Here is a 14,843-nt window from a genome sequence, read left to right on the forward strand (position 1 = left end):
TTGTCAATGTCCTCACAATCCCATCAAACATCCTCACCATGACTGTCCCTATCCCAGCCACCTTGCAAGGATGATTGTCATCTAGAATCACTGATCCCTCATCTGTCTTGGTGTATGTCGCAAACCAAGACCTATGTGGTGTGTAGTGATGTGAGCACGCAGAGTCTAGTGTCCACTCCTCTGTGTAATGCCTGTGACCATCTAATACCACAAGTAGATCATCCTCCACCTGCTGTCCAGCAACTGCACTCACTGATTCTGAGCCACTTCTTTCTCCCTTCTTGCTCTTCCATAGTGGACATTCTCGCTTGAAGTATCCGAACTCGTTGCACTTGAAGCATTTCACCTCTTTTTTTTCCCTTCCTAGACTTGGACCGCCCCTAGACTTGCTTCTGCCTCTGCCTCTACCTGTCTTCTCCCCTACTGCCAAACCCTCTTGGGGAGCCTGATCTCTAGTCAACTTTTTCCTCTGCTCATTAGACCTCAGCACCGAGACCATGTCCTCATATTCAAGAGTCTCCTTGTCGTAGAGCAGTGTAGTCACCAAAAAGTCATATGATCCTGGTAGTGAACACAAAAGCAACAGGGACTTGTCCTCCTCATCCAGCTTCACCCCGATATTCACCAACTCCGTGCACAACTAGTCGAACCTCTGAATGTGGCCAATCACATCAGATCCCTCCTGCATCCGAAGACTGTACAATCTCTTCTTCAGCATCAGCTTGTTGCACATATTCTTTCCCATATACATGGTGTGCAACTTTGACCAAAGGCCCTTCGGGGTCTTTTCTTCCAGCACCGAATACAACGCCGCATCCGCCAAACATCCTCTGATCACCGAGCATGCTTTCTTCTCCAACGATGCCCACTGTCTATCCGTCATTCCCTCAGACTTCTCATCTAAAGCCTGATCCAGATCTGCTTGCACCAGAAGATCCTCCATCCGGATTTTTCACATGAAAAAATTTTCTTGCCATCAAACTTCTCGACATCGACCTTCATATTGCTTCCCATGACTGGATCCAAGCCAAACAAGCAATATAAAATCAAGAAGTGTAGAATATACCTTGATGGTACCTTGCTGAAAATTTTCAGCACTTGGGATCTTCAACTTCTCATGCTTGGAACCGCTTCCTCACCACCGTGGCTCTGATACCAACTATTGGAGTATGATCCCGGCTCCTCCCATGGACCTTGGGTGCAGCGGAACCAGCAACGAACAAATCTAGAGACTTCTGGACTCGATTGAAGGTCCTTGACGAAATCAGCCTGGTTACTGTCTTCTTCGTCAGCCTTTCATTCCAGATGAAGAACGCCTCTAAAATCACCTCTAAAAAATTCAAGATCTGGTACCCAAATAGATCAGACCTGGACCAAGGTCTTTCAATTCGTAGATCTCGAATTGGGATATTCTAGATAGGGAAGAAGGTAGATGGAGACAGACCTTACAGATCTGTCCTACTGCAGCCTTTCTTATAGATCTGTTGATGGAGATCTCATCCGTGCCTTAAACGACCTCAGATCAACTCCAGATCTGAGAGAGACTTGTACCAATCTCTTTTCAAGAGATTTCAGGTCCTGAACCTGGTGTTTGGGTGACTGCAAGAGAGAAGAGGAGCAATCTGGTTGGCAGCTGCAAGGAGGAAGGGGCTAGCGCCTCCCTTCTTTCTTTCCTTATCTGGACCTGGCGGCAAGAAACCCTAGGATTTCTTGCTCCTGGGGCATGGAGGATGGCTGGAGAGAGAGGGAGAAGAGAGAGAGATACTTGACAGAAAGAGTCATCTATTACTTGGCTTAATCAAACCTATACAAGTACATGTATATATAAACACCGGGTCAAGTGATCCAAACCCAAAACTCCCTTGACCAACTCTATGGGAGATTAATTAACCCAAGCCCATGTACACCCATGACTCGACCTAATCTCACCTATCCTAGACCCAGACCTAGCCCATAAAGAGTTGGTCTCTTGAGGCCCACATAACCTAGACCTCAAGAATCCGAAAGGCCCACAGCCTTTCAACCTAGGGCCCAACTAGCCCTAGAGCCTCCATGAAGCCCTCATGAATGATGGACCTTGGCCTTAGCCTTGGTCCCCTGGGCCTTGGGCACACCACCTGGATCATAACAAGAAGGTCATAAAGCCATAGTATGTCCTAGTAGAAAAAGATCACAAAACCATCAGGCACTTCAAACTTTGCAAAGAGCCACTATGAATCAAGCACCTCAGGATGTACAATAGCACGAAGGAGGACAACAACAGCCTAAACCCAAGGGTGGGTGTATGCACTCACACAACAGGATGCCAACGCTTCTAGTTCGATAGTGATAGATATGATTTAAGATATCATCCAATAATGTTTATGTTCTATCTTGATGTTACCCACTCCTTTATATCAGCTAGCTTTATTAGAAAGCATAATGTGGGGAGATCATATTACTTAATTCAATCTATAAAGAATTGCATTTTGGATATCAGAGATAAGGAGATGAAAGCAGACTTATTAGTTCTAGAACTGAAAGATTTTGATTTGATCCTTGGGATGGATTGGTTAGTCGCATATCATGCCACCATGGATTGCTTTAAGAAATTAGTGAAATTTCAGATCCATGGCCAGTTAGAGTTTAGTTTTCTTGATAACAAGTTATCCTCTCATCAGAAGGTGATCTTAGCTTTTCTTGCTAAACAACTTCTTAGAAAGGGTTGTAAAGGATTTCTGGCTACTATGGTAGATACTCAACAAAAGGAGCTCAAGTTAGAAAGCATCTCTATTGTGAAGAATTTTTCTGATGTCTTTCTAGATAACTTGCCAGAATTACCTCATGATAGAGAGATTGAATTTTCTGTTGATCTAATACCTAGCACTAATCCTATCTTTTAAGCTCCATTTGAGATGGTCCCAATTGAATTGAAAGAGCTCAGAGACTAACTATAAGAGTTGCTTGATAAAGGATTTATCAGAGTAGATAGAAGAGTTATGTTGATAATTAAAGAAGGGAGCTAGAATTCCAAGTAGATGAATATATTTTCTTAAGAATATCTCCTACAAATGGTGTAATGAGATTCAGGGTTCATGGCAAATTAAGCCTTAGATATGATGGTCTATTTGAAATTTTGGATAAAACTAGAGAGGTTACATAGCGGTTAGCTTTGCCACCAGCTCTATCAGGTGTGCATAATGTATTCCATGTGTTGATGTTAAGTAAATATATACCAGATTTGAGTCATATGGTGAAATATGAGCTATTGCATCTTCATGAGGATCTGACTTAAGAGAAGTATTCGGAACGGATTGTCGATTAGAAGGATCAAGTATTACACCATCGAAAGGTACTTTATGTGAAGGTATGATGAAGCAACCACAATAAAGGAGAGGCTACTTGGGAGCTCGAAGTAAAATTTTAGATATGCTAATTTCAAGGATGAAATTATTTTAAGAGAGAGAAAATGTTATAACTCAATTTTTGGCCAGTCAAAAAAAAAAAAACTCATGTGCGGTGCATATGAGGCAAAGAACGGAAGACTCCCTTTAGACTCCCAAAGGGAGTCTTTCTCTTCTCCGACTCTATCAAGGAAAGGAGTCTAATTTTTCTCAAAATTTGTGAGGATTTTAGCCTACAAATACAAAGCCCCTCTTTCCTTTATTCCTCACCTCAAATCTTTGAGAAAAATTGCCATCGATTTAAGGTTTTTCGTCAAGATTTTTTTTTGAATTCCCATCGAAGAAAGACCATCAGATCTTTCACCATGGGTGTCATTGGATTGTGATAAGACCTTCTTCCTTTCCCTCTTTCTTTTTTCTTGGCTCGCCGTCATCAGATTTGGTCTGATAAGTGACCAGATTCGTGGAGATGGAGTCTCCCTTGCTCTCAGATTTTTCTTCTTATTTCACCAACTACCAATGGCTGTGGCCGCCATCGGGGTCATCTCTTGGTTGGCGCTGTGCACTGCTGTTGGCTGTCGGTTGGGTCCCATGACCATGGCTAGATGAGGAGAGGGAAGGAAAGAGGGGTTTAATTGCCCTGTTTAAAGAAAAAGAAGAAGAAGAAGAAGAGAGAGAGAGAGCACCTCTCTTCTCTATATCATATTTACTTATTTATTTTTCTAATTAGGTTGAGAAAAATAAATAAAATAAAATAAAATAAAGGGCAATTGGAGTAGGCCCCAGTGAGTCATAAGGGATTTAAATTAAATAATTTATATTTTAATATTTAAATATTGAAATTGATTCTTTAGAAGAATAATCTTTTGGACAAGAGATCTTCGAACAAATTTTTTTGACATCTGATTTGTAAAATCAGGGTATCGATTGAGATTAAGAAATTAATTTATCGTCAATAGAGATAAAGATTTTCGGACACGAAATCAGTATATATATATATATATATAATTTTTATCCTACATAATTGGGTTTCTCATGGCTGATATTTGTTTTATATTTGCTGGTCTAATTATCTGTATATTCTGTATCATATATTTGTATCAAATAATGATGACTTTTCAGATAGTTTGGATTGTGATACCGGCTATTGAGAATTTTGAAAAGAACATAATATAATATAGTATTTTCTTGGCAAAATTAAGGCTTAATAAATTGGTGATTAAGAAAGAGATATTTGGACTAGCCATGTTCAACTGAGAATAGTCCCGCCACGAGCAGGAACGTGATACTTGAGTTTTTCATCACTGATAGAATCATAGATATTCTGATTTGCCACCACGAACGAAAGCGTGGCTAGTATGGTTTGCCATCGCAGGTGAAATCATGGTCAGTATGGTTTGCCACCTAGGTAGGATAGCGAATATTCTGATTAGCCATCGTGGGCGGGATTGTAGATATTATGGTTTGCCAGTCACGGATGGAATCGTGATCGTGATTAGTTCATAATTCTAAAGATATTTGTTGATTGATTCGTCTCATGTTAATGAGATATGGGTGAGAAGACATAAAATCATAATTAAGTAAAATGAGTTTTATTTAATGATGCATGTGCCTTTGAACAAGATAATTATTCAATGGTATATGATATATATTTTTATATATATAGTGATACTGAGTTATATTGGATACTTGATATGAAATTTTATGGCTTATATTTTCTTCTGATACTGTTCATAAGTTATTTTCTAAATATATTATTATTATATTGATCTGAATGTATGGGGATTCTTACTGGGCTGTAAAGCTCACCTCCTTCGGTTCTCTTTTCTTTCAGAGTTTCAGGATGCATAGCTGGTCGGGATGGATATGAAGTTCGAGAGTTGGATTTGCTAGTTTATTAGTTAGCTAAATTTCTAATACCATAGAACATTTGAAATAGTTATACTTAAATTATTGGTTATTTACCCTCGTGGAGCTATTTAATTGAGATGTTTGATTTTTATTTATTATTTATGAGAATATTAAATTTTTAATTCAATTTAAAATCTTGCATGATCTCTAGGATATTATTTTAGAGTTTATATGCCGTGTTACATGATCGACTCAGGTGGTGAGTTCGGGGCGTGACACTATCTACTGTATTTTCTCTACCATTTGGAAGACAACATGTCCTTTGTTGGGAGTACTCCATCTACAAGCCTCTTTTGAGAACTTTTGTATTGATTGAAGGAAGAGAAATTTTTCCAAAGCTGCACACTTGATCATCCTTATGTTGCTTTCAGCTATATGGTTTGAGCATGTAGAAAGGAATGTGAGGTTATTCCTCGACAAACAATCTTCCTTAGCTACCATTGTTTCGCAAGGTCTCCTTTTCTTCAATGTATTGTCTGCCTTATGTAATGACAAGCTCCTGTCTTAGTTTGGGAGAGTTTGGGCTCAGATTAAGCAGCTACCACCGATATTATCTTCTGTTTGGGACCAACCCTCCTTAATTAGCATCCCTTTCTTTTCTTCCTCTCTTCTTCTGAGTTGGAGAAAAGCCAGCTCTTTGGATTTATATTGGCCTGCTGATTCTTGTGAGCTGCTCCTTGGTCCTGATCACTGTTTCTGAGATTCCACTTTGTACCTTGGACATATGCGGCTCTTTAAGATCTCCTTTCCCTTTGTTTATTCATTTCTATTTTCTGTTTTCTTCAAGGGCAGCTAAAGTTTTCTGTTTACTGCTCTTGAATTCCTTCCATTGTAAATAACTTCTTCTTACTCAAAAAAAAAAAACAGCCGGGTGGCATCTCTGCCTCCCTCATTCCATAAAAAAGGGGGGAAAAACTTGTTTATAACAAAAATAAAAAGGACTTTGCTGCCTTGCCCTTCTTTATTGAAAGAATATCATTTATTAAATATAAATTTGAATTCTAAGAAGACTTGATAGGAAGAGATGGCCTAAGGATGAGGAGAAATAGAGTTAGATAGACACGCTTCTCGGTGCTTCTGCTAACTATAGCTAGGGAATACGGGAGGAAGGCAGGGGTTGGCCCCTGAGGAAATGGGAGAGGAGGGTGAGGGAACGGTCTGGGGCGAATAGGGGGACCTCATGCCCCGCCCCCCTTACCGTAACCAGCGTCAGCCCCTCTTCATACTCCACCATCCACCCGGCAACCTGCTCCTTGTGGTACCAAGGCTGCCATCCACCCCATGTCTTCCCCTTCTCTTTCTTTGCATGGAGCCCCATCACATTGATGCTGTACCTCGTCGACATCACTGGAATCCTCCCATCGGTGTCCCCGCTGTGGCCATTAGGAAAGTCATGCAAGTTTGTTAGGGAGCTTGCCTTCTTCTCCATCCAAAGAAATTTTTGATAGGGTGTTAATGCTGTTGGTTTTATCATACCTGTATACCCAGACTCGAAGGCCTGCATTCATGAACTTCTTGAGGATGGGGAGCACGGTAGGTGGTGAGTCGTTCCACTTCGGTATGACTCCGCTGCACCACAGCATCAAGATGGCAAGCATTAACTTCATGTTATCACTTTAAGTTTGTTTCAATAGATTCGGTTGTGATTTAACTTGGAGCATGGTACTTTCTTCTAAACCTGATGATGACAAGGATGGAGGAGACGACTTAATTGACTTGCAACTCTAACTTCTTAATAAACACTAGATAATAATTAAGCTAATTATGTCATTTCTCTTAGTATGTGCTCTTCAACCGGATGTCATTCATCTTGGCCTAGTTATCTCTTCATTCGTTTTAAGATATGAAAGAATTATGCCGATCAAAAGTAATCATTTGAGATCAATAAGGAAAAGGTATCGAACCTTAAGATCAATCTAAAAGGTGGGAGTGTATTAACTTTTGTAATTGTACAGTTCCTGAAGTGCAAAATTAGTTGTTGTGACATTTGCCAGGTAGCTACTACAAATCCTTGACAAATCTCATCAAAACATAATGAAATTAATAGGTTTAGTCCTTTCAAAATTTCCACCTATAGAGGGGTCTATCAACAAGGCACATGACATGAACTTCATCCCTTGCCTTGATTGCTTAAGTGCTAAACCTATTTTTTCAAGATTGTTTGCGAGGATTGTTTAGAATGAGTTGAGATGAGATAATTGCAAGTTTATCAACAAATAATACGAAATATATGTCTATTTATGTTTGTGCGTGCACAAGCTATGCATATGTATACGTATGTATCAAATTAAGTGTCCATGCATGTTTGCGTGCGTCCATGCACCTCTTTTGTAAAAAAACATATATAGCTAGATAAGAGAACAATAACGAATGATACATGAACTGAGAATTATCTCAGTGGTCATACCCCTCCGCTTCAAACTATGGATTCTGGGTTAATTTGAGTGCTAAATAGTGCATCATCAAGTTTTTTTAACCCTCTCCTCCCAAAAAAATGTGGGGGAAAACAATGAATTAATGGTGCCAATGCAACCTTCAAGAAATAGTTTTATGATTCTGTGCGATCCATAAGTGCAGCAAATTAATTATCTACCAAACATAAAATTGATGAGGATGTTGAGCGACTCTTTTGCTCGAGCATTATTTATGGAATCAGTCGATTAAAAGCTTCTATTGAATGGAAGAAAATTACTGTTTATGGTATTTAGAGAGAGAGAGTTTAGCGGAATAAAGAGAGAGAGATCAGAGAGGGGGAGAGAGCGCTGGGATCCAGACAACTTGGTATGGACCAGCTGAGAATTAACTACAATTTATTAACAATAAAGAAAGAAGTCATAGGCCAAACAAGAAATTAAGAGGAAGATGAACCAATAACCAATGGTTAAAGGATAAACAGACAAGGACAAGCAATTCAAGGAGGATCCAAAATCAGTAAGGGAGAGGGAAAGAAGTAAATGTTGAAGAAAGTGTTCTGGACGCAAGTGGCTTCAGGCAGCAAAACGACAGCATGAACTAAATATTGGGGTCATGAATGTGATTCATTAGTGAACATAATACACAATGAATTTAATGCATCCCCTAGGTACAAAACAATCAGTGTACGCACTCAGTGATCCTCCCATTAATAATGCTGAGCATACATTGACTATATCCAATTAAATGTATACAATATATAGTAATTTAATAGACAAATTTAATCTATTAGAGACGATATATAATACCTGCAACCAGAGTATGGGTAGGAGAGATGGGTGATATTGGCATGGAGCGCCTTCTGGACGTCCTCCCGGTTAAAGTATCTCTCTATGTACTCACCAGTGCATGGATCAAACCCTGCCGGCAGCCTCCTCATCCCATGCCAAGCCTCCTGCTCTCCCCAACCCAAATGAGTCATCTCAGTATAAATTTTCTTTTGCTCATTAAATTTACAAAATAGAAATGACAGAAACTGATCATACATGCACGGAGAAGAGATGAGGGGCGGCGACAAGTTTTGTCAGGCGAGAAGGTTTGGAGAGGGAAGATAAGCACACTGGAGTGTAGATGTTGTAGATGTCGATAACAGCGTAGGATTGGAAGAGTGCATCGACAGCCGGTGCGCAGGCATTGCTAAGCTGCCCGCCTTCCTCTTCCTCCTTGAAGAGGTCACACTCCCTTCGAATAGCAGCATGCAGCTCGTCTGATATAATAGCGTGGCTCCAGGCATAGTCTACCATCCCCAGTTGGTCAGTTTCATCATTCAGCACTGCATTCCCTATCTGCAGTGAAATTATCTTTGTTAGAACATTGTTATTTGTCAATATCTGGATATACTTATGAAAACAATACTATGCTTCTACCTTCTATCAATGATAGCCAACCGCAAATAAATTGACTTCAGTCACTGACAAACTTCCACAAGTTCAAATGCTTGATTTGTATTCTCTCTCCTAAATTATGAGAATCATCTATACTATCGTACAACCCAAAAGTCTGAGATTGGCCAAGCATGGTATCAAATGCCACGATATGTTTTTAATTCAAACCTAATTTGTTAGGAAACCTAATTCCTTCAAAATGTAACACATGCACTTAGGTCAGTTCATATTCTAATAAACGGTAATGAAAGAAATAAAACTCTTTATAATAACTCTATTCTTATCAGAAATCAATACCAATATACAAATGTTTCCATTCAAATGGAAAATGACAACATAGTTTCTGTTATTTTCATTCGTTCTACCTATTGATAACATCATCATCTGCTATCCAATAATTCTTATCTTCTTGTTGAGAAATACTATCTACCACATGTTACCATGAAAATATTGGAGATTGTAACTCCACCTTGGACCTGACTTCACTATGGGCCCGGGCTTGAGACAGGACTGCTTTTTTCTTCAGCCACACCACCGATCTCATGTGTAATGCACGTGTTAGATTTTAGTATGAATAATTGAAGCCAAGACATCTCCAGCTGGCTGAAAGGTTCATGTTACCCTTTACAGGTGGAACCGGAGAGAGCCTAACTAATAATTAATGGACAATGATGAGCTTGTTTTCTTGCATTTTAATGACAGCATCGTGTAGTAAGGAATAGAACTTGCTGTTGCTGAGAAGTAAAGCTTTTTTTTTTTCGAAGAAAGAACGAGCAATACTATTATCTTCATTAATTTTCTTGCATCTAGTCATGTAGATGTCTTACCATAAGACCTTTGAAATTTATATGGGAATGTTTGCTCGCTCTTTTGTTTCCTTCATAGATGAGCTCTGCAAGCTGTGGGACGAAGTGCCCTATTTAATTTTATATAAATAAAAGATTACATCAAATTACGTTAGTCTTTGTAGGTGTTGTGTTACTTAAGAAACAGAGTGTGAAGTAGCCCAAAAGAAACTAGCATCGAGAAGAAGCGTTCACTCTACCAGCATAGCTCTCTCCAGCAATATAGAAATCGTATGACTTTAGATCAGGAAACATTTGGAACCAGTTTAGGAGAAAAGAGTATGAATCCTCTGCCGTTACTCGATCACCAAGCTCCCCGAGATCGGATGATCTATTAGTGTAGGAGAAGCCCACTCCAATAGGAGCCTCAAGGAACAAAACGTTAGCAACTGGGTATGACATAAAGAAGAAAGAAAGAATTAGTTAATATCAATAGTATTGCACTAGGTGTTGTGAGAACGGAAGTATGAGAGTACTTGCCCTTGTTCCAGGAGTAGGCATTGAGGGTGAGGTTGGGACTGTTGCTTCGTATCAAGAAGGGGCCTAGCTCTTGGGCAGCTCCATAAGCCACTGACGAGCAACCGGGTCCTGCAAAATTTTTCAAGAACCTAGAAATGATTAATTTCTAATTACTGTTATACATTTCGCGTTGCCCCCGTTCTTTTTTTGGGTTGGAAGTGCGGGTAAGACCAGACAGCATCAGAACGGTTCGAAGGAAAAGTTACAGCACTCTTTTTACTTTTTACCGGCTCCTAAAACCTAGTAAAAATAGCTATGTTTCTTCGGATTTATTCAATCGAAACGACTTACGTGGATTTAAAAGTAATAATTAAAACGAAAGTAAGATGATGTGGATAATGCTGATGTGTGGGTTGTAGTTTTGAATAATGCATTATAACAGCCTTTATAATGGTGAGCCCACACATAACGTATTATTAATATAAATGACATGAAAAAAATATTAACCCTCTTATACATTCTTTTGGATATCATAATATTCATTCAATTTTTAATTTTTCTTTAGAATTACTGAGATTCAAAAAATATATTATTTTGTCTAATAAAAACAAAAAAATTAAAATACCATTGATTTTTCATTATGGTATGTTATTTTCATGTTAAAAGACTAGAGTAAATTATAAGAACCTCTTTGAGGTTTATATTTGTTATACTTACATTCAATAATTTGTAAAAATCTGTACTTACACCTAATTAAATCAACAACATTAGTGACCTTATGTGAAAAGTTGAAATTGCCCTAAAGTGGAGAAGAGGGTAACACATATATTTTTTATCTCTTTAGGTGGTTGTTGCGTCGCTTAGGAATATTTGGTAATCTTTGAAATTTTTTGAGGTGGTATTTGGATCAATCCTATTTGAAGTTAATGATTTGATTAATATTTATTAAATTATAAATTAAATTATTGGATAAAAATAAACCGTTATAACTATTAAGTATCAATGTAATATAGATTCCTAATCTCAGAGAGGATTTTGTATTTTATTGAAAAATTATTATAGAATTATTTTAATATTAAAAATTTAAATTATTGTTTGGGATGATAATGGATGTTATGACTATTGTAATAGTTATAACGATTTTAATCTATGGTGTGGGAATAAATCTGTACTATATAAAATTGTTCTCTTTTTTTTTTTGTATCCTATGATGCACGCCAATAGAAAAAGGACCATCTGGTTAATGGTGGTGGTGGAGGGATGTGACGTGTCTAGAGGGAAAAGAAATGCCATACCGATATGGAAATTCTGTTCAGGTATCCAAGCGAAGGGTGGTCCAAGTATCAATAGTTAAGAATTTTTGGTACAGGATGTACGGCCTGCCACCTTTGTTCCACAAAAAGAGAGGTGCATTATCTACGTAGAGGCCACAGAAAATTTATGAATAACGTTACTGTTTGCCCAACTTGAGACCGTTTCGTTTATCAGGAAATCATTGTTTCTTTCAAACTTTAGTTTTACGTTAATTATAAGTGTGCAAGTTAAGAATTAAGATACGTTATGTGAAAAGGTTGGATGACCCAATTTTTTGTTGGGTTTTGGTTTGGCCAATATATGATTGACTTGTGCCCGACTTGAGTTGGATACTGCCAATTGGTTTTATACTTGAACATGAAAAAAATTAGGTGCTCATACCTAATTCTTTAAAAAATCACTATTTAGCTCTCAACCTGACCCCGCGCAGATCAAACCCATGCCTAATTGGTAAATATAGCCTCACGGGATTCTAGTTAAAATCCTACAAAAATAGAATTTTCTTTTTGAGCAAACCTACAAAGATACAATTGAAACAAGTTAAGTTCTTTACATTAGCAAATTATGAAATTGGGCCAATTTCATATATACGTGGGCATTCATCATTATGTAGATTTAGTGTTACAATTTGTTTCTTCTGTTGTTTGTTTCTTTAGTTTCTTTCGGTTGCTCTGAATCCAACCCATCGATATGCAGCCATTAGATTCAAATGCAAAAGAGAAGCAATACAATAAAACACAAGAAAAATTTATATGGAAAAGGGGAAGTTAAGATAAATGGTAACTTGATTGTTGTTTTATATTTTTAATCCCGGTCACTGAAAATTTAATATCTATAACACGAGTAAAAATAATTAGATGGCAATCAGTAGCATCTACATCAATTTCTACATTAATTGTACGAAATAAATCAAGAATCAAAAAATAAATTGCTTCATCAGCATTAGACTGATAGCACAGTACTCAGATCAGCTTTTCCTATCAAGTCTGAACTGGAAAAAGGTTGGATAGCAAGAACAGCTTTTCCTCAGAGACTCAAATGTGCACTTGCAGGCCCTTCAGAGGCGACATATATACCAAAAGGTAACAAATCATATTTAAACAAAACCATAATGTTTGTCATTCAACGCCAGTGCATCCCACTATTTACACTATTAACTAATAAACAAAAAAGTCCATTTCCTTTCTCTATCATTCACACAAACTTGCAAATAAATTTTCTCTTTTCCAAAATTATGAGAAGGGGGAGAGATTTACTGACCTCCATTGAGCCATAGAACGAGAGGCTTCTTCTCGGCTCCTTCCTCGGCCTCAAAGAACCAGTAGAAGAGGGCCTTCTCGTCTCTCTTCTCACCCTCACGTACCCGGCGTAGTGCGGGAATTCTACCGGCGGCTGCCCTGGGAGTCCGACCACCCGGTGGGAGTTTTCTCGACATTCCGCTTCGAGGCTGCGACCAGCCTCCAATGGTGAAGCCATAGCCAACATTACCACAACCCACAAAAATGTGGCCATCTCTCTCTGATCTCTACTGCGTACAGAGGAGAGAGATAGAGGGGTGGGCGGGAAGAAAGTGGTCAGGTGCTGGAAATAAAGCTAAGAAACTAAGTTTAATAATGGGTGCATTGTTTCATTGGGCAGGAAACTAGGGGGAGCGGGATGGCGTCACGTGTTTCCTAAAATACCCATATTAAATTCTAGTAGTTGCCAGCGAGTAACTGTTGCCAAAATCACACATCAGAGTTCTACATTCTTCTTTCGTATTCTCTTACGGAGGGAAAAAAAAATTTCCATTTTCTCCTCTCCAGCTTGCCTTCTTCCATCTATTGAGCACAAGCGATGTTCTGTCTTCTCTTGCCAGAAAAAAAAAAAAATTCCATCTTTTCCTTCTTTCGCGCCTGCCATCTTCCTTTCTATTTCCCGTTTCATCTTCTCTCTGCGGCCTGCGTTGAATATGGAGGAAGAAAGCCTTCCCCATCAGGCAGAATTTATTAATTTGATGTGACCGCGCACATGGTTCAGTATTTATAATACGTTAGCAATTTTGGCTAGCAGGAGGTAGACCTAGCTAGCCAGGATGGCTAACACTTTATAGAAGCAGAAATTATTGCTTGGCTCAAGTAGCTCGGAGATGGACTGCCCCAACCATTAAGGGATATGTGTAAATATGGACAAATATATGCAAGAGGCATCTCTGCTAAGGGTTCCTTGTGCTGGACATGTCTCTACGAGACTTAATGTAGCCCACATTCATATTTTACTTGTCAAATAATTATCGCTGGTATGTTATGATAACTACCTACAATATCTAGTTTGGCTAAAGTAGTTTTCCTTTTTTGATGGAAGGAAATTAATAAGGTTATAGTTGTAGGATCCTTATTCTAGCTAGCCTATTTAAATGGGTGCTGTTCCATCAGTTTCATGGCTTTGAAAGAAGCATAGTTAGAAGACATCTTTTTCTTATAGCTTCCTTATGAGTCCGTAGAGAGAATGAATATGATTTTAAGAGATTTTGATCAAATACTTGAATAATTAATCATGGCCGGAGGTACATATCACTAATATTATCGTTGCATCAAAATCATTTGCTACTAATGTTTTCCCATATTGTGATATCAAAGCATCCTGCTAGCCTTGTTGTTTAGTATTTAAAAAGTCAACATTACCTGGTTAATTTTTATGTGCCATATTCATATGCTTATTCCAACATATATGGTAGATATTTAACAAAGTATGTTATAGAATACCCTTCAAGCATGATTGTCTTGGCAATATGAAAAATTTATACAAATTACAAAGGGATGACAGACGATGGTGGAGCCACCACTCGTGGATCTCCTGCTGTCGTGTCCTCCCTTCGATCTACTAGTTGGACATTTACAATCGGCTGTGTCGGCAATTCCCAACGAGTACATTGGCCGACAGCATCCCGTAGATCGGTCTACTTCTTTGTGGCAGTCTTTGGGCTATGCCTTCATGTCGAATCACATCAGTAAGCAACCTATTTGAATAGGATGCGGGGTCGCCAGAGGTGATTAGAGGCCTCCGTATTGCATGCACCAGGTGCAATTGGAGCC

General features: G+C 38.6%; 1 protein-coding gene across 1 annotated transcript; it reads right to left on the reverse strand.

Moving 5' to 3' along the window:
* Positions 1-6,208: 6,208 nt before the first annotated feature.
* Positions 6,209-13,643, reverse strand: LOC105036218 (serine carboxypeptidase-like 35). The gene is given in 9 exon segments (XM_010911983.3): positions 6,209-6,667; positions 6,771-6,863; positions 8,516-8,661; positions 8,753-9,052; positions 9,979-10,067; positions 10,197-10,385; positions 10,477-10,584; positions 13,030-13,125; positions 13,128-13,643. Coding segments are annotated over 9 exon segments (1,458 nt in total). The 5' UTR covers positions 13,282-13,643; the 3' UTR covers positions 6,209-6,384.
* Positions 13,644-14,843: the final 1,200 nt, after the last annotated feature.

The sequence above is a fragment of the Elaeis guineensis genome, chromosome 4, assembly GCF_000442705.2.
Source record: "Elaeis guineensis isolate ETL-2024a chromosome 4, EG11, whole genome shotgun sequence".
NCBI lineage: Eukaryota > Viridiplantae > Streptophyta > Magnoliopsida > Arecales > Arecaceae > Elaeis > Elaeis guineensis.